This window comes from Styela clava, chromosome 12, assembly GCF_964204865.1.
Source record: "Styela clava chromosome 12, kaStyClav1.hap1.2, whole genome shotgun sequence".
Classification (NCBI taxonomy): Eukaryota; Metazoa; Chordata; class Ascidiacea; order Stolidobranchia; family Styelidae; genus Styela; species Styela clava.
Window position 1 is genome coordinate 6054313 of NC_135261.1, and position 19386 is coordinate 6073698.

The 19386-nt window shown below is 35.7% G+C and overlaps 2 protein-coding genes across 2 annotated transcripts in view; one reads left to right on the forward strand and one right to left on the reverse strand.

The window, feature by feature from the left end:
- LOC120329268 (mitogen-activated protein kinase kinase kinase kinase 3-like) overlaps positions 1 to 19386 on the forward strand; it is a 362445-nt gene that overhangs the window by 233342 nt on the left and 109717 nt on the right. The gene's annotated exons all lie outside the window — the stretch shown is intronic.
- LOC120330499 (titin-like) overlaps positions 1105 to 19386 on the reverse strand; it is a 281688-nt gene continuing 263406 nt past the window's right edge. Inside the window, exons 417-452 of the mRNA XM_078118750.1 lie at positions 19112 to 19276; positions 18613 to 18980; positions 18257 to 18415; positions 17936 to 18102; positions 17342 to 17826; positions 17034 to 17177; positions 16646 to 16842; positions 16300 to 16495; positions 15805 to 15998; positions 15354 to 15578; positions 14868 to 15060; positions 14528 to 14737; positions 14089 to 14331; positions 13668 to 13778; positions 13452 to 13587; positions 12737 to 13146; positions 12021 to 12232; positions 11696 to 11884; positions 11340 to 11506; positions 10857 to 11069; positions 10575 to 10707; positions 9758 to 10292; positions 9165 to 9509; positions 8824 to 8951; positions 8463 to 8630; positions 7826 to 8332; positions 7555 to 7695; positions 7195 to 7334; positions 6748 to 6949; positions 6367 to 6566; positions 5764 to 5983; positions 5299 to 5457; positions 4650 to 4847; positions 3943 to 4055; positions 3498 to 3636; positions 1105 to 3398 (exon numbers count right to left, since the gene is read on the reverse strand). Coding sequence (XP_077974876.1) covers positions 3236 to 3398; positions 3498 to 3636; positions 3943 to 4055; positions 4650 to 4847; positions 5299 to 5457; positions 5764 to 5983; positions 6367 to 6566; positions 6748 to 6949; positions 7195 to 7334; positions 7555 to 7695; positions 7826 to 8332; positions 8463 to 8630; positions 8824 to 8951; positions 9165 to 9509; positions 9758 to 10292; positions 10575 to 10707; positions 10857 to 11069; positions 11340 to 11506; positions 11696 to 11884; positions 12021 to 12232; positions 12737 to 13146; positions 13452 to 13587; positions 13668 to 13778; positions 14089 to 14331; positions 14528 to 14737; positions 14868 to 15060; positions 15354 to 15578; positions 15805 to 15998; positions 16300 to 16495; positions 16646 to 16842; positions 17034 to 17177; positions 17342 to 17826; positions 17936 to 18102; positions 18257 to 18415; positions 18613 to 18980; positions 19112 to 19276 — 7875 coding nt within the window. The 3' untranslated portion in view covers positions 1105 to 3235. The remainder of the gene's footprint in view (positions 3399 to 3497; positions 3637 to 3942; positions 4056 to 4649; positions 4848 to 5298; positions 5458 to 5763; positions 5984 to 6366; positions 6567 to 6747; positions 6950 to 7194; positions 7335 to 7554; positions 7696 to 7825; positions 8333 to 8462; positions 8631 to 8823; positions 8952 to 9164; positions 9510 to 9757; positions 10293 to 10574; positions 10708 to 10856; positions 11070 to 11339; positions 11507 to 11695; positions 11885 to 12020; positions 12233 to 12736; positions 13147 to 13451; positions 13588 to 13667; positions 13779 to 14088; positions 14332 to 14527; positions 14738 to 14867; positions 15061 to 15353; positions 15579 to 15804; positions 15999 to 16299; positions 16496 to 16645; positions 16843 to 17033; positions 17178 to 17341; positions 17827 to 17935; positions 18103 to 18256; positions 18416 to 18612; positions 18981 to 19111; positions 19277 to 19386) is intronic.

Sequence of the window (19386 nt, forward strand, 5' to 3'; positions counted from 1 at the left end):
CTAATGCGTCGATCGGTCGCGATGTCACCGCCTCATTTTCCAATAACAGTCGTCGCGACGAAAGCCGTGTCGCATTAGTATGGAAAGCACCAGATAGATATCGCGGGGACCGATAAAAAGCCGTTGGCGGGGTTTATACTTCAACATTACGTACACACACATACAGAACACCGTGAATCATGAAAATCGCCACGATTTCCCACCAATAATTAGGAAAAATCGCCGTCAAAACGAGACAGATATATTTTTACTATATATAGAATTTTCGTGATTGTGTATTCCGTTTACGGCCGAGCAATTCATCACTTAGTAGTGTCAAACTGTCATCAAATCAAACTGTTTCTAGCTCATTTATTAAAGAATCGAATTTGTATTCAATTTATAGCTCACACTCGCCTTGAAGCTAATATGTATAGGGTGTCCATAACGTCTTAAATTTTTTAAAATTGCGAACGGAATTTATCCAAACCATATATATATTGTTTTGGCCCTCATAGATGTATTAAACGAAGTAGAAACACTTAAACAATTACTGATTAAAAGCAACAAACCTGGTTAAGATATATTGAGAACTGACCTCAGAGCAAAATTGAAATTGTAAAGGCACTTTATGGACACCATGTATGGTACTGAGCTGACGGATAAACTGAGCACGTAAACGTAATGCGCGCAGCCATACCAAATTTATAAAGGTTTGTGGTTCTTGCCACAATTGGCAAAAACTACTGGAAAACCAGACTCATTCTCCCGAAAGCGGTTTTTCGTTGGCCAAAATGCTCCGATTTTAAATCTGACGGGTCTTTCCATTCTCGCGTTTTCCTGTATTTTCGTAGCCAATCCAAAAAGTAATGCAATGCAATCCCTACACCATGGCGCGATTTTCTGATATTTTCAACTATTTAATCGTCATGCTTTTCGGTTCCAGTTTTGGGTCTCATTCCTTGCTTAAACGGTTAGAAATAGAGACATATTTCTGAATACTTGCCTTGTGATTTCATATCTGGATATTTAGTTGATAGAATTCGACTTAAAAGCGATCACTTGCGTATAATATTACCAAATATACCTAGCATATATAGAATTAACGCAAACCACCCAGACAGATAAAAGTGAACTTTTTATTAACGGATAATGTGGAAACGCAATTCATGAACTATTCATTTAACTAAAGTGAATCTAACATAAAAACTATTCAGCGAAATACAGAATAAAACACACACACAGGGTTAAATATCAATGAATACATATAAAACAAACATGCAAATATACCGCACTGCTCGATGTTAGGCAAAGTATTTCAATGCGCGTTGCAATATTGGTGAGGTAGCAACAGCTGATGGTAGCAACATTGAAATAACCAGTCTAACTTCGCAGATCAAGTGCGAGTATGCTTTCGAATCGTCAAGTGGTTTGGGCGATCGAAATCGCGGTAAGAACACTGGTATTGGTATAAAATAGATGCTAAAAGGGATGAAAATCCACTTTTATGCAATATAAGTTTTCACAGCCTCCAGCCACGGAGTGGTGGGGCGACTCATCTTCATGAATGATACAATCAAAGGCACCGAAAGTACCGCAGATTGTAATTGTCATAATTGCAAAAATGAAGTTGCATATTTCATATTTGAAAAGGCACAATCGGCGTCTCCGTTGAGGAGAGCCATGCATGATAAAATATTTATACATGATTTAAAATAACTCACAAGATTTGCGAGCATGAGTTGATAAAATTTGTATTTTACAAAATCTGTAATATATAGGCACTGAATTTTCTATAAAATGTAGGTATTTCATATTGTCATATGGCAAGAAATGAGTCCCAGTTTTCTCACTGGGTAAATAAACAGTTTTGACATAATTATCAAAATACTTTTCAACGTCATAAGTACGGTTAACGTACATTTTCATAGCTACTATTGATTGAAATAGTCACGCAATATAGAAGTATCCAACATAAATTCTATTGTTGAATTTGTGTAAGTCAGTTTTCATTGTCACAGTCGTACTTTTATAAATACATGGCAAACATTGATAGAAATAGTCATACAATATAGAAATATCCAACATAAATCTATTGTTGAAAATTTTGTAAAGCCAGTTTTTATTGCCACAGTCGTACTTTTGTAATTACATGGCAAACATTGATTGAAATAGTCATACAATATAGAAATATCCGACATAAATTCTACTGTTGAAATTGTGTAAAGTCCGTTTTCATTGCCATAGTCGTACTTATATAATTACATTGCTAACATTGATAAAAATAGTCATACAATATTGAAATATCCGACAAATTCTATCTTTAGAATTGTGTAAAGCCAGTTTTCTTTGCCATAGTCGTACTTTTATGATTACATGGCTAACATGGATTGAAATAGTCATACAATATAGAAATATCCAACATGAATTCTATTGTTGAAATTGTGTAAAGTCCGTTTTCATTGCCATAGTCGTACTTATATAATTACATTGCTAACATGGATTGAAATAGTCGACATAAACTGTAGGTTTTGAGACTGTTTAGGGCTAGTTTTCATTGCCATAGTCGTACCATTTGTAAAATCAGTATAAGTATAGAGGAAATAGTCATGGTAAAAGTAGCACATATGATAAAATTTCAGATCATAATAAAATAAGTTGACATTCAAGATCGATGTTCTGATTATATAATAGATAATAAAATCACACATCAGGTCACTAAAATTTCAGATCATAATAAAATGTCCGTTCGTTTCCAAAATCTAATTATAACGCATTTCCGCATGTAAAAATCGTCGATCAAAACCATTAATCCATTTGGTCGCGAAATATTTAGACTCGGCAGACATTTATTAAATTTGCCGTAATAGATAAAAAAGAGTCACTTCGATAAAATCTTTCCACGGTCAGGTAAGGAGAATTGATCTCATACTATTTTTCGTTTGTCAATAAGTATAGAAATACAATATTAGCATTGCGTCCACAATCCGATAGCTTGATGCTTCGACGTTAAAATATCAATCGATATTTCGTTTAAAATAGTCCAGTTTCTACCGGCGTACAGTCCGTTCGTTTTATAAAATATAAATATAATGTAATATCTTGTTTGAAGTTATCAAAATAGGATTAAAAGTCAATTCCAGTCACATCAACAAATATTCGCTGATACGATCAGAAAGTAGGTTTTGTCCAAGTAGAAGAAGAATCATAAATAGGTTCCGATCCAAGATAAAATAAAGTTTCATTATTGTAGCGTTTAACCAGATACGCTGACGTAAACATCCGACGTATCCGATCCAACAGCATTAGAACAAGTTAGTCTGTAGTTTCCGGCGTCGCTCGGTTTCGCACCAAGAATTGTCAATGTTGTTGCTCGTTCGGAACTTTCGACGCGGATTCTTCCACCATCGGCGCCATCTCTGTAGAAAAACAAAGACATCATTAGCATGTATATATTATCAAAAAGTACGTCTACAAATGTCCGTTACTGTGGCGCTACAAATAGACCAATTACAAACCTGATCAACATTCCATCATGGTGCCAAGTAGCCCGACATGGTGCCTGTCCACTTAGTGATGAAGTCAGAGTGAGTACTTTTCCAACGGTGATTTTGACATCTGCTGGCATACCTTGAATTTTAGGAGTTCCACCCGACGCTGAATGGAATAGTGCAATACAGTCAAATGGGTTGATAAATGATATCTATAGACTATAGACGAAAAAAATTGATGGATAAAAATTCGGTGTTTTAACTTCATTCAGATGCTGGCGGATTAGAGGTGAATGTCACTATCAAAGGGGTTCGCGGAAAACCAAAACTGGTTATCGAGCAAACATGCCCCGGTGAACCAATTTATCTGAATAGCATAAGTGAGCAGAGTGAAAACGTCGGCGTGATATCCATTAAGATTAACATATTTGACCCGAGCGCACCAATATAATAGATATGGTAAGAAACGTACCCGATCCGTAAGTGTCATAAGCCGATGAATGTTTTGAATATAAGTCTCGTTTGGTGAAAGTAACAGATGAAAATTTCTTCGTTGCCGAGAAGCTTTCATACTGTTGCTTCGAGCTGTAAAATAAATGAAATTTCACTTGACGTACGAGGTGTTCAAAAGGGATGAACTATTTCCGTAAGGCAATACTGCGGGGTACTGGTGTTGAGAAATCATTTGATTGGCAAATTTTACGTCAGTCAACTTCAAGAAAAAGCACCGACAGAAAGGGCTTCCGCTCTCGCATTGGCAGTCTTAATCAGGTTTATTCCTGCGACAGTTTTTCCTCATGGAGAAATTGTGTCGATCTTGAGAAAAACTTTGCCTTGTGTTTTCTGTAGTACTACCAACATTCTTCAGTCCCATTCTTCATACTTACCTACGCACACATTATAAACTACTTGAACCCTTTAAAGTTTTTAAACTGTACAAATGCAAGAGTGCGATACGCGCATAATATTAGCTAAGTCTATTAAATATTGAACAAATGAAGTAGTTGTTATGTATAGTGAAGGAGTTACCAAAATAATGGAATGCAGAAATTCAACGAAAGACCGCTGAATAGGTGATAACTGCAACAATTATGTCAGTACGACTGGCAGTACTACTACTACTACTTTGAAACAGGTTGCAAAGCTTACTTGTATAAAAAAAAATCCATAAAGACTTACCTGGACTTTCCAGATAATCTAGAAATCTTATTAGACATGCTATTATAAGCATCTCTTGTTAGAGAATAGCTGGTTGTTGAAGATCCCAGTGAGCCGACAATTTCACATTCGTATGTGCCAACATCGTCTTCGCACAAATCTTGAATGATAAGGGCGTAGGACGCACCAAGAGATTCTTTAGTTATACGGCCGTCCTCCCTGAAGTTTGAATCAAGAAATTTAGGTTTTAAATTACTTCAGCGTGTTGTTCACTGTTTGGGATAAATGGGCACGTCACATTTCGAATTTTAGGACAAGATATAAATTTTTTATCCAGGGGAGAAGAGGAAAGCCGAAAAGACTGCTCAATAATATGGCGAACAGATCCCTCTCGTCTAGTTACCCGCCCATGTCGGGTATGAACTTAGTTTGTCAGTTATTCGTTTCAGATAGATTTTGTCTGCTTTTTTAATTCTCCGTATATCGTCAAGTCAAGTTTATATTTTCAAACCAGTAATTAAAAACCAAACATAGATGAGCACAGAAAATACGGAAAAAAAAATGAAAGTTACAGTTCTACTGGGGTATATACCTAATATTTTGTTGTAATGGAAAATCAAAACTCTCTGCCTTTAACCGAACAGTGATGGTATTTTACGATTTACAATACCTTATTGTGACTCCACTTCGTCTCCATATTACTTCTTTCACATCGAGCGATCTGGTGGCACTGCATTCAAATCTAACAGTTCCATCCAATCTCAACTCAATGTGAAGTGGATTGATAATGGTTGGTCCTCTTCCGGATGGAATTGAACCAGGGTCCCTGCTGAAATTTACATATAACATTATAAACATTGAATACTTTGTGTAATTGAGAAAGTTTCGACATTCAGATGTATGCGTGCCTCACTTTTGTATCACATGAAATGCTCAACGAGTCTCACTGCTGCTCATCCGCTCTTTTCATAAATATTATTATGTGTATTATTTTTAATGAACAAACATTACACTATATCAAGTTTATTCATGAATTTTGCCGTTCGATTTTTTGAGTATTGTGTTTTAGGAAAACCGAAATAAATTGTATAGTATTATGAAGGGAAGTAAACGGAACATTATAAATTCAAATCACCTTTCAAAAACAGAGCTCTGTATAGTAGACCTTGAGCGAGTAGCAACATCTAAAGTAAAATCACAATATTCCTCTCCACGACTTGATTCTGCAACACATCGGTATATTCCGCCATCTGTTATTCGGCAGTTAAGAATTTCGAGAGTTCTCTTTGAACGAGACGATCCAACAATGTAGTGATCCGTTGTGTGAAGCGGTCTTCCATCCAAATACCAAGTCACTAAAGGAAAGTTGGACGGTTTAGGTATCATCATAAAGGAGAAATGATTAAAAAAAGTTTAAACAAGTATTACTAACGTATTAAGTAAATAGGCTGTAGTCAATTTTTCTATTTATTTGAGGTAGAGAAGAAAACTGATAAGACGACTTAATCATTTAGCCAATAATGTCATCTGTCTTAAATACCAGTCCAAAGCGACTAGAGTTAATTTTTGATTTAATTGTTTCAGATGTATGGCCTCGTACAACGAATTATAACCGGATACGGAAACCACTTTGCGGTGACAAGGCTATATGAAGCTCTCATACTAACATGTTTAAAACTATGGAATTTCGAACAGAATTCGATATTAACACCAATACACCTGATAAGGTAACAATTACCTTTTGGCAATGGCTTTCCTTCACATTCAGCAATAAACTTTACATCATCGCCTTCAACTACATGTCTATCCTTTGGTCGCAGGACAAAGTAAGGTGCACCAACTGATGGTGTGCCGGATCTTCGTTGTCCATATGAATCAGAATATCTTGATGAATATGAAACATCAGAAAAGGCCGACTTTGCTCCTTCAGTGCGTGATCTGGAGTAAAAGTAATAACAACAAAAATGAAATAATGTTTGTCTGTCCTCGCTCAGGCGAAAAGTTACAAAAATATATTTTTGTAAATGTGCAGCAAGACTCTTGTATCACTGAAGTAATGAGCTGCGACTTCAAAGACAAACATAATTAAATTCAAGTTTAGTTCGGTTCTTAGATTTACCTCAATGAAGCTCTAGCGTCTCCCATTTCCATTGTCATATGGAAGCTTTCTACTCCACGTCTAGCAGCTGAGGATTCAAATTCAGACCCAGTTACTTCAAGTGTTGCATGATCTGATGCTTCTCCATTGAGATTTCTTGCAAGACATCTGTATGTTCCAGAGTCCGCTTCATGGCAGTTGCGAATCTCGAGTGATATAACACCTGAAAAGTTAGAGATATGATGTAAAAATGTTGTCATCATCTGCGAGGATAAAAAAATTTGCATTTGTGACAGAATTTTTAAAGGTTGTTCAACATATATAAAATTCATCTGCACAACCAGATACCATAGTATTTGCACAAAACACAAGTGAATTGTGTAAAAGAATAATATTACCAATTAGGTGCAGAAGCAGACAGTGTTAAATTATTAAACTGTGTTACGTTAAAAGGCTAGATATACACACCTCCAACATTGCTGGTCTTGTATTTCACTCCACCGTCTGTAATTTCAACACCATTTTTGTACCAGATTATTCTTGGCTCAGGTTTGCCACGAACTGATGCAGTGAACTTAGTATTCATACCAGAAGGTACAACATGGGATCTGTGAAGAGAAACATACAAATATAAAAAATATTCTGTGAATAGGGCCGATTTAGCCACTGATTTTAAATATTCATTGGGAAAACTTACAAAATAAACCATTATCTTATTATTTTGCCTTAATATTGATATGACTATTTGAAGGGAAATAAATAGAAGAAATACTGAGGAACATGTTTATCATTTATTACTTGCTAACGATAAAATCATTTTCAACATACCTGAGTCTAAGTTGAAATTTAGGTTCATATCCCATTGATGGAGGAAGCGCAGAAGTCAGATCTGCTCTTGCTGAATATCTTGAACTTGTGAATTCAATTCCTGAAGAAAGATCCTCTTCATATTCTTCATATGTTCGTCGACTGAAAAATCATAGGGTAACAAGTTTACACTTTGTAACATTCTGTGAGATTATGTATTCATTAGCTATCAATTGAGTTAGAAAATATTCATTATTACTCTACCCTAAACTTAAAATAGTACAGTACTTACGTCTTTCTAGATCTTCTTTGTTGTCTGTAACGCTCTTCTTCATCACTGCTACTTTCAGAGGATGATGGGGGTGGTGGGCGAGCTCTTCTACGTGTCACAACAATCTCAGAGATGGGTCTTGTAAGCTCTTCATACTCCCAAGATCTTCGTCGCTGTATTTTCTTTTCTGGAGTTGGTGAGCGTCTACGGGCTGTTTTCTTTTTAGCCAAAGCTGCCATTTCTTTTTGGTACTCAAGCTCAAACTCCAGAGCAGCCTTTTCTTCGCGAATTCTTCTCGATTTTCTGGCACGCCTTTTTTTGATTGATGTTGGGACAGTTTCATCATCAGAAGAAGAGATTGAAGATTCAGAGTCGTATCGCTTTCTCTCAGTTGACTTTTTAGTAGTTGTAGAAGTGATATCCTCCTTTGTCGTCTTAGTCGTGTCAATTCCTTCATATCCCCAAGTACTCAATGCAATTGGACGCAGCAATTCATCTTCCGAATCTGCTCGTTTGGATGCGATTTCCCTGTTAAGTAATACAGAGTTGTTAAATGAGCTCATTTTAATTACCTTTTATAAAAAATATCAGAAAATTTAGATTTCATCAATATTATGGAAAGTAAATGCACTTCATTGTCTACGACGTAGACACTTACTTGGGTTCAAAGGTTTTCTTAGTAAGAGCAGAGTCGTGCTTTTCTCTAAGTTCTCTATATGAAAGTCCATATTCCAAATGTTTTTGTGGAATTTTGTATTTTTCCAGTTTAGAAGTAACAATGTCTTCTTTTTCAACAACTGGTAGTGGTTCTTGAGCTTCACGTAATCTGTTAATAAAAGCATAAGAGATCAAAAATCATTCCATTTTTTCACAAAAAAACTGTTTTTAAAGGTCACATGGCAATTCAATATTTAATTTGCAAAGCTGCACAATCTGCTTACGTCCATTCATTACATTCGAAAGGTTGCTGAAGGTAATATTACTTTGTAGTGAGTGATTTCTATAAATCATTTATTTACCTTCTTTCTTTCAAGAAGTCTGCATAACTCAAATAATCATCTTCCCCTGTTGCTTCTCGAACTTCAGTCTTATGCATGAAATCGGCAGTGCTCTTCTGACTGAGATATTGATCAATTGGCTGCAAGCACTGTAAAGTGAAATTTATCAGTTAGATACTTGATGCAGTAGGGATGTTAATGCTTGCATATTTTGCACTCTATTTGTAAACATTTGATTGTGAACTGTATTTATACTTTATGTATTTGACACAATACGACAAATTTATATTTACTTTAGAAAATAAAAGAACAAGGAATAGGGTAAATTTAACGTGGAATAATTATTATTGGATCTCTCTTACCGCATTATCATCTGCCATTGGGAAATAATACTGCTTCCAAGCTGGTGGCTTGAATGGCTGAGGAGAGAATCGTCTTGGAGGTGGAGTGAGTGATCTAAGTTTCTTTCTTCTGATGTCAAATTCACTTTCATCAGTGACTTCCAGGAATTCATCTTCCGATTTATATTCCCTGTCGTCCACAATAATGTCATCGACTGAGGTGAAAGGTTTTGATCGTTTCAAACCAATCCTACTGTCAGGAATGACGTATGCAGTGTCTGGTATGAACTGACGTTTCAATCTGTATCTATGATGAGGTTCTGTTTCAATTGCTTTCGGATAGTATTGCTCATTGGCTGACTGAACCTGAAATGCAGCAAACACAAGACCTGTCAATGATAGAATAATGAATGCTGACGCATTAAGAAACGTCAACTGACGTTTTATATTTCTTAATATACATACTTTTAGATGAGTGAAAAAGTACCACTTTCTGAAGGTACCACCTTTTAATCTAAACTTGTTTCAAACATTTCTTAATATGATGTTATTTGTGATGCTGATTAAGGAGTCAAAATAAACTCATACTTATTTCCATTCATTAATACACATACCTTTTTGTACCACTTGAAGTCACTGAATGGCACATAGCTCTTCAATTTTAGGTTCTCTTTGGTAGAATCTTTCGCATGTTTGACTGGTTCAGGAATAGTGTAGGGCATTCTAAGTGCGAGCTCCTCTTTCTTTCTCTGTGTTCTTGTCTTTTCTACTTCTTGTTCACTGAAATCTTCTGTTCCCATTATTGTAGCCTGAGCAGATGCAGTCATCAATGCTTCTTTTGCTTTACCAGTTAAATGTACATCCATGCTGTCACTACTGAGGACACTGATCTTGTCAGCAAGTTGATATGCCTTTTGTCTGGCAAACAAATCAGCGTCAACTTTTGGTTTTGGTCGCTTTTTGTAGGTCATTGGCTTAACCTTCAATGTAGCTTGGCAACTTGCAGCTCCGGCAGAATTTGTTGCAGTGACTTTGTACATGCCACTGTCTTGTTGGAAAGTGTCACGGATAAGTAAATAGCAAGAATGCTCATTTTCCCAAACTATGTCATGATGATGATCAGTTTGTATTGGCTTGGCATCTTTCTCCCTGCAAACAATAAAATAATTACAATTAAGAATGGACTATTTGCAGTAGCTTTTACTTTTGCTCATATGCACCAATACTTTTGCAAGCAATTATTAAATATCTCATTTTATTTTCCGAATAACATTCAATTGAAAATAGTATTGCTTCAAGCTATATGTATTTCAATATTCAAGTCCTTATTTATTACATGTATTTTAAATTAAGTATTGGTATACAGAATAAAAACTTGAAATTACTGCGAATCATGATTTAGCCCAAATTTCCAATTCTTACAATCCCTACCATTGAATGGTCGGCTTGGGGAATCCAGCAACCCTGATATCGAATCTGGCATAATCTCCTTCATCTACTTCCTGGTTGGCAAGAAGTCTTCTGAACATTGGTCGAACGCTGAGATCTTCTTTTGCAGGTTTAGCTGAAAAAACGATATATGCCAGATAAGAAATAAAGCATACCTGTAATTGAAACTTTCGTGAACAATTTATGAATTTTAACAAGTGATTGTGAACAGTTTCTGTACGGCAAAATGTTTTCAAATTAGAAAATTATATCGAAGATACTCACGTTTGACTGACAAACCAGCTTTGCATGAGTCTTCTCCATAATCGTTCTTAGCGACAACCATAACATCACCACTGTCTTCTTCGTTACAATCACAGATCTCAATAGCGTAAAGTCCTTTTTCTTTAGTCTCAATGTATTTCGTTTCATCAAGTCCAAAAATAATCTTCTGTCCTTTGTGATACCAAGTTATTTCTGGTGCAGGATGGACCGTCACTGTGTGTATAGATTACTCATCGTTAATAAGTGCAGAAGATTGAGAATATAGTTATGCTAAATGCTCTCACAGTCATAGAGAACATCTATGTTTTGAATGAATCTAACTGGTTCACTACTCTTATACTCTCCAGGAAATGCATGAAAAGCCAGTTTCATTACCTAATTAATTTGCATAACAGCATCACATTATCCCTAGGATATGTATGAACCATATCATAATGTAAATTAGATAACCTAAATTGTACCATATTTACTGAAATTACATACCAGTTGCAGTGTATGTTGCACTTTCTCCGATATAAACAGATCGGTTGTACAGCGGCAGTGTGAACTCAGGAGGGAAACGCTGAACTCTGTTTGCTGTTGCTGCAGCACGCCGACTCAGTCTCTTACGTCGAACAAGATAGATATTTCGACGTGGCCTGGTCCAAACACTGAATAGTAAAGTGTGAGGTTGTTTGTTAATTTGTATAAAGATGGGTATGATATTTAAACTGTACGTCAATTATCATTATTAACATACAGAGAAGACAGGCTTAAAGTAAAATAATCAAGACTGAAAATCCTTTGTTTAATTCAAAAAATGACTTGAGCTGTGTGCAAGCTTGGTGAAAGCAACTTACCCATTTCTTAACTCAACACTCAGTTCACATTGCTGGGTTGAAGCTCCGAAATCATTTTCGACCTTGCATTTGTAAGTTCCGTCATCAGATTTGACAACTCCCTTTACATAAAGAGCGCAAGAACCGGTGTGCTGATCGTAAGCAAACTCGTATTTTTCGCCTTCCTCAAGTTTGAGTTCGTCTTTGTACCTATATAAAATAGATTATGAATGAATTGTCGTTGGAATTGGCAGTGTTCATTGTACTTTCCACTAGTCTCATGTTATTCAGGTCGCATGAAATTATGTATAGTAATCTCCCGACGAATATGTAACAATCGACTCACCATGCGACAGACTCTTGGTGAGTTGGTTCTTTTATTCTGCAGACAACCTTGGCATCATCTCCTTCTTTCACAAATACATGATACATTGGACAAAGTTTAGGAGTGAGAACAATAGGTTCAACCTTCACTTTGGCAATTGATTTGCCTTTCGATGACCTCAATGCTCCGCCTTCAGCGAATCGACCAAGTGATATGATCACAGTAGAAGTTTCCTATAAAATAGATTTTGTATGTCAAGCTGATTTTAGATAAGTACTAGATAGAAGATACAATAATATTCGTTTTATGGTTCTATTGTTACTTGAATCAGTGATTCCCAACCCTTTTCGTTAAATTTCCCCTCCCCTTATTTTGGAACTGTTCATCTCCCCGTCGCTTGCATGAAAACTATTTTAATTTATTCAAGCTTTAATGCACCCTTAGCTGGTGTTGCGTGCAAGTTGCACTCCCGCTTTCGTACAGTTTGATCGAGTAGTTTATAATGTGGGGAATAAGTAAGTATTATAGAAATAATGAATAACTAAAGAATATTACTAATACTACAGCAAATACAGAGAAAAATTCCTAACCAAGAACGACAAAATTTCTCCCTGGGGTGAAATTTTTCTCAGAGTTGGGCAACATGGGGTTTAAACCAATGAATGTATAATGAACATTCTTTTTACAAGTCAATTACGGAAATTTAAAAATAATCTATGTTGGAGTTACTATTATACCTTCTGGCGAATAGACTGGTAAAGTTTCCTGTGCAGTTGAGTAGGAATAATCTGTGATCGTTTTGTTATCAACCAATCATCAATTCCTAGATGGAGAGGTCTTAACCATGGATGTTCCAGAGCATCACTGGCAGTCATTCGTTCACGCTTGTCACGGACGAGCAGCCTGTCTATGAAGTCCAGAGCATCATCAGAAATATCTTTCCATTCTTCATGATCGAAGTTCCAGTCAGCTTCCGCAACATTCTTCAATGTTTCCTGGTCATTTTGACCTCGGAATGGACTTATACCAGTAAGCAATGCATATGTCAGTGATCCCAGAGACCACATATCAGTTGGTTTTCCGACTGTGTCATTGAGAACAACTTCAGGGGCACAGAAATCTGGTGTTCCAAATGCGATTCTGAGACCTGTGGAAGAATAAAATATACACAGAAATTAGCACAATGTCTTATTTAACCCATTAAAACTGTTTTTCTTGATTCCTCTTGTATAGTCATTTTGAAAGTTTTCTAGATCATCAACTATCGGGTCTAACTTAAAACTTCACCACTCCTTAGGATGGCATGCTTCTTTTTCTATTCATCAAGATAACGCTTAATAATTTTTTTATGTAAGCTAACTACCAAAAAGTTCATGACATTATTCTGCTGTTCATAAATTTGTGTCTAGTAGGAGGTCAATAAGCAACAGGGTTTAAAGAATTTCAACTTACCTTCGCCAGGTTTTAGTTCTCTTGAGACCCCAAAGTCGATAATTTTCAATTTTTTACTTTTTTGAGTAACAAAAAGGACATTCTCTGGTTTGATGTCAAGATGAGCAATATTTTGTGAGTGCATGTATGTCATCGCCTGTAAAAAAAAAAAAAGTTTTCAACAATCTTATCGCGCAAAGTGGTCTCCTATTTTTATTGAGTAAATATAATACAAACCTCGCAAATCTGTTTTACAAAGTATGCTGCGATGTTCTCAGTCAAGTCAAATCTCAAGTTGATGATTCGCTCAAAGAGATCACCTCCAGAGACAAATTGAATGATCATAGCCTGAGAACAATAATTTAGAAGTTATACACGAACTTCTCGTGGCTACATCAATCTTAAAATACTGAACGTTTGGAATAAATTGGCCCAATGTTACAAAGAAATTTTCCGGACCAAAAGTAGACTCTACAACAACAATGATTTAGATAACACAATTCATATGACCACTCTGTCATTTAATTATTGTATGGACTGTAAGTGCCCTCATCTGAGTGACCACCTAATGTTTTTTTGTAGCAAATGGTAGCTCTCAGGCACATACAGAAGAAATACAATTCTAAAAATAATGTTTTTGAATGTATTGAGTAAGTACCATTTCACGTTTGTTGTCAAATACTTCATGTAATTGCAGTATCTTGGGATGTTGAAGCCTCCTCATAATTTCAACTTCTCTTCTGAGAGGAACTTTGTCTGATTCGTCGACTACTTTGATAAGTTTTGCAGCCCAGATTTTGCCAGTTGCAATTTCTTTAGCTCTGTGTACAACTCCAAATGTTCCTCTACCCAATTCTTCCATGATTTGATATTTGTCAAGCAGATTCGAATCCACATTCATCTGAAATAAAATAAACAAATTCTATTTATTTTGAAAGTCAGCTTAATGGTTTAAAATAGGACAAATTGCGATTTTATTTTATTTAATGCAACACGTTAAATAATTTGTTCATGATGCACAAAAATATACACTCCATTGAAAAGCGCTGCGTGAACATCACATTACCATATATAATATTTAGATTACTTTTTTTTACCTGTGGTTCATATGGTGTAAATTTCTCCAACGTGTTGACCATTTCATCATAGTTAGCGGCTTGCATTCGATCATCTTTTGTAGTTATTGGTTCAGATGGAACTGATGGTAGACTTTGACCGTATTCGTTCTCTGCTCTCACCCGGAAGATGTAACTTGTTCCACTTGATAGGTTACCAACAGTATATCGGCTTGTGCTCGAGGAAGAGACCTGATAAATACATGCGTGGTGTTAGAACAACATTTTATTCATATACATTTACAAGTAATTCTGGATGTAATAATTTATTCAACCAAAATTTGGAAACCCGCTATATAGGTGGTCAAGAAAATTATCTAACCTTCATCCAGCTTTCACTTGATACAGTTGATCTTTCAACAATATATTTGAGAATGAATTTTCCGCCATCATCTGCTGGTTCTGACCAAGAAAGGTCGACAGAATCTCTTGATACGTTGCTGGTTTTGACATCTAGTGGACACGATGGTACATCTCCAACAAGGAGTTCTACAGTGTCTTGATCAGTTCCAAATCTGATAATTTGAAAGATGTAGAATTAGTAGGAATCGTATAATACAATCAAGTTCTTGTCATGATATCATTATCTATTCAGAAAATATTTGCTTACTTTGAGATCGCACTATAGACATATTGCACCAAACGATAATTCATTATTTCAAGACATTAGTGATATTCGTAAGTTTCGTCTGTGATCAGTCTTTTTTATTTTCTGTGGATTTTTTATTACTCAATTGACTAATTCCAACAAAAGTCCAAAAAAAATATTTTCGAAATATATTTATTGATAAGACCAATAAACACACACCGGTTTTTCACAGTAATGTTGTAGAATCCAGAATCGGTTCTCTTAGCATCAGTAATCATCAGTGTAGTGGATGAGGAGGTTGACAATATCTTGCATGTTGCGTCAGGGAAAATAGGTTTTCCAGATTTTGACCAAGTAATGTCAGGAGTTGGTCTTCCTTCAATTGGAACTTTAATACTGACAACCTCATGCACTTTGCATACCGTTGCTTCGTTACGCATGTAGCTGAAGAATATTACAAGATTAAAAAAAATGAACAATTGGAAAAAAATACACAAAGCATTGTTGCATATGTCAATATCCATTTATTATTGATTCGTATAGTAATTGGTTAAAATTCCATTAGTGCAAAATATGTATAGATAGCACTATTACTATAAAAATGTACAGAAACAACTAAACAGTAGCAAACACTACATAGCTTATATATTGAATTGAACATTCCACGTACTTTGGCAATTTAACTTTGGCTGGCTGTTGCACAGTCAAGTTAGCAGTGCATGAAATAGATCCTCCTTGATTGGTAGCACGAACTGTGTACGGTCCTTCATCATCGTTAGTGACTTTGAATATAGTGAAGGTGAAATTGTTTCCTTTGCCATCGACAATTTGATATTTCTTGTCTCCAGAAACTTCACGACCACCCTAGATGAAAGAAATATTGTTAATAAGTCCAATATCTTTTCATTCTATGGTGACAGTACATTTTCACAAATATACTCAATTCTGTAGGAATTGACTGACAATATAAAAGTTCCAAATATTTTCTGACAGATTTGATTGTGAAACGCCTTTTATGCTTTTCTATGCAGTGTTATTGCACAAACATACTCGATCCAGACATTATCCGGTAATGCAATAGTTTCTAATATCTTCTGCAACAGATTTGCGTAGAAAGAAGCAATTGTTCAAACGGATAAATTAGAAGGTTCACTATTAAACATACCTGGTACCATTTGACAATTGGTTTAGGTTGGCCACTAATCTTGCAAGCAAAAGTGATATTTTGTCCTGGTTTTGCGACAATGTCACGAATGTCTTGAACAAATCCTGGTCCAGCTAGTTGCACGTTGTCTTTAGTTACGATTGGTTCTGATATCTCAGATGGTTCTGATTTTCCAGCAGGATTTTCAGCTGTAATTCTGTACATAAAAATATACTTATGCTTCAGGTTTTATTCTAAATATTTGGAATAAGTCAATGATTAGGCATTTCAAAATATTTGCGACTTCTGTTTTAAGTATAAGTATGTTATGCCATAGTTTAGCTGGCAACATTTTTTTTTCACAAACCTGAACTCATATCTCAGTCCTTCAACCAATCCAGTAACAGAGTAAACAGATTGTGTGACAGTTTCTTTGGTTGCCTGTCTCCAGATGTTGCTCTTATTATCACGTTTCTCAATGATGAAATTAGTGATTCTGCTTCCATCTTCTGATTTAGGCTGTTTCCATGACAGCATGCAACCTTCTTTTGTAACACCAGAAACCTGAGAAGCAACAAAAAACAATTAAGATTGTTAGAAATAGGAAGACTTGGGTATTTCTTTTCTAAAACCACGAATGAATTACCACAAAGAGCAGACAGAATTGAAAAACAGGTGATCCAAAAATTGTTTTATTTCGACTATTTACTATTTTGGTCAATCCACACACAGTCAGACATATAGATTTTACTTACCGCAAGACTAGTTGGGGCTTTAGGAACATCATGTGTTGGAATAGCTGCTATGGGTGTGTCAGTCTCCAGAGGTTGTGATATACCATAACAGTTCTCAGCAGAAATGCGGAAATAGTATGCACACTTTTCAATAAGGCCTTCAACCTGAAAAATAGAACAATGAGTTATAATATCGGACTAGTTCCCTTGCACATCAGGTCCCTATTCTATTTCTTTCAAGTTAATTATATTTTGCGTTGGAAGGAGGGAATTTAAGCTAACAGCAACATGAAGCGAAAAAAGGTTTTATGATTTTGATATATATATACCTTGTATGTTGTTTGTGCAGTCCTTGAAGTGACCAGTGACCATTTGTCCGGTTCTTCCTTGATTTCCCTCTTTTCTATAATGTAGTTAGAGACTGGTGCTCCACCATCATCCTCGGGTTCTTTCCAGGCAAGTACCATACTGCTGTATGTCACACCAACAACTTCGAAATCTTTTGGTTTTGACGGCACATCCAGTACATCAACGTGTATTGGGTATGTGTTTTGCCCATGTTTGTTTGTAAGCTGTACAGAATACTTGCCAGAGTCTTTCTGTCTGTCCGCAACAGGAATTACCATGTGAGAGTAAGAGTCTGTAGTTTCAACTTCATGTCTATCACTCTTATCCATTCGTCGTCCATCTTTAGTCCAGAGTACCTGAGCTTGTGGACTACCACGGTATGGAAAGTGGACTCTCAGGATTTGACCACTCTTGCCATATATGTGGTCTTTAAATCGAGTATGACATTCATCCAAAACTGGTGCACCTAATAAAATGATATAACATATAAGGGTGTAAATTAATGAATAAAAACAGTACTCATTATTTTAATACAACCTAAAATACAGTCATTTGAATAAACGAAAAATATCCACCTTCTACTTGAAGTCTTCCTTCAGTATCAGCACTACCCACATTGTTTTGAGCATTGAGTGAATAGGACCCTTCATCATCAAACTTGAGATTGTTGATGGTTAAAGTATTCACTTGTCCCTCATAGTTCATTTTGTACTTTCTTCCGCTCTTGATTTCCTTGCCAAATCTTGAATATTTTGAAAAATTTTAAGATTTTATAAGATAATGCTATTCCACATAAAAATATTTTCAATTCAAATTATAAATTTTAATAATAGGTTATCAAGTTCTGTGTTTTGAAAGTTCATTTTTATCAGTTCAAATTTTTCAAAACTATTCACCTGGTCCAGATTATATCAGGCATTGGTCGTCCAGAAACACTGCATGTGAGAGTAGCTTTTCCTCCCACTGAACCAACAACTGGTTTTAGTTCTTGAACAATCTTTGGCGGTTCTCCAGTAGATTTTCTTGTAGATGTTGGAAGCTCGAGCATCTTCGGTCTGTAAAATTTGAAATTTCTCAATTAGGTAATAATATCAGACAGTAACATTTGATAGGAAAGTACTATTGATAAAGACTATTTATTTATTTAAATTATGTATGCAAGAAGTATCGTTACAATGACATATTGATTTAATATGTATTGGTCGGTTCAAACAGAGCTAATTTGTAATAAAACAAGTTGAATTTTAATCACCTTGAAGTACCATGTTCATTGATTGTACGGACCCTGAATTCATACTCTGTTCCTTCATTCAAACCACCAACTTGATATATTCTATCTCTAATGATATCATCATGGCACTTTTTCCAGATGGTCATTCCAAATTCTCTGCATTCAACAGCGTATCCCAAGATATCTTTGCCGCCATCATAATCTGGTTTTTGCCATACAATAGTTATAGAATCTTTGGTAGCATGATGGACCTCTACATTCTGTGGTGGCGATGGAACATCAAATGGATCTTTGCAGATGATGCTCTCAGTAGGCTTCGAAGGTTCCCCTTCTCCAACGTCGTTTATACTAATCACTCGGAATTGATATTCAGCATCAGCAACAAGTCCCTGAAGCACAAAAATGATTGTTGATAAATGTCAAATGACCGAAAACATAATTGACAGTTGGCATGTACCTAAGATATAATTTAAGTTTATAATTATTTCAATAAATGACTTCAATAAAAATATGTCCACACCTGTACTGTGTAAGCCAAATTCTTTGTGAGAACTTTGTTGACTCTGACCCATCTGTCAGAAGAAGATTCCTTTCTTTCAATGTAATATCCAGTTACATGAGATCCACCATCATCTCTACATCTTGTCCAACTGAGACATATATGGCTCTTGGTGACTTCATTCACCTAAACACAGATATTATTTTCTTTACGCATAACTTGATCCATCAAACAGAAATGAAACCAATATTCTTCGAAGAGCTATATACTGATTTTATATTGCACTGGGGACTAAG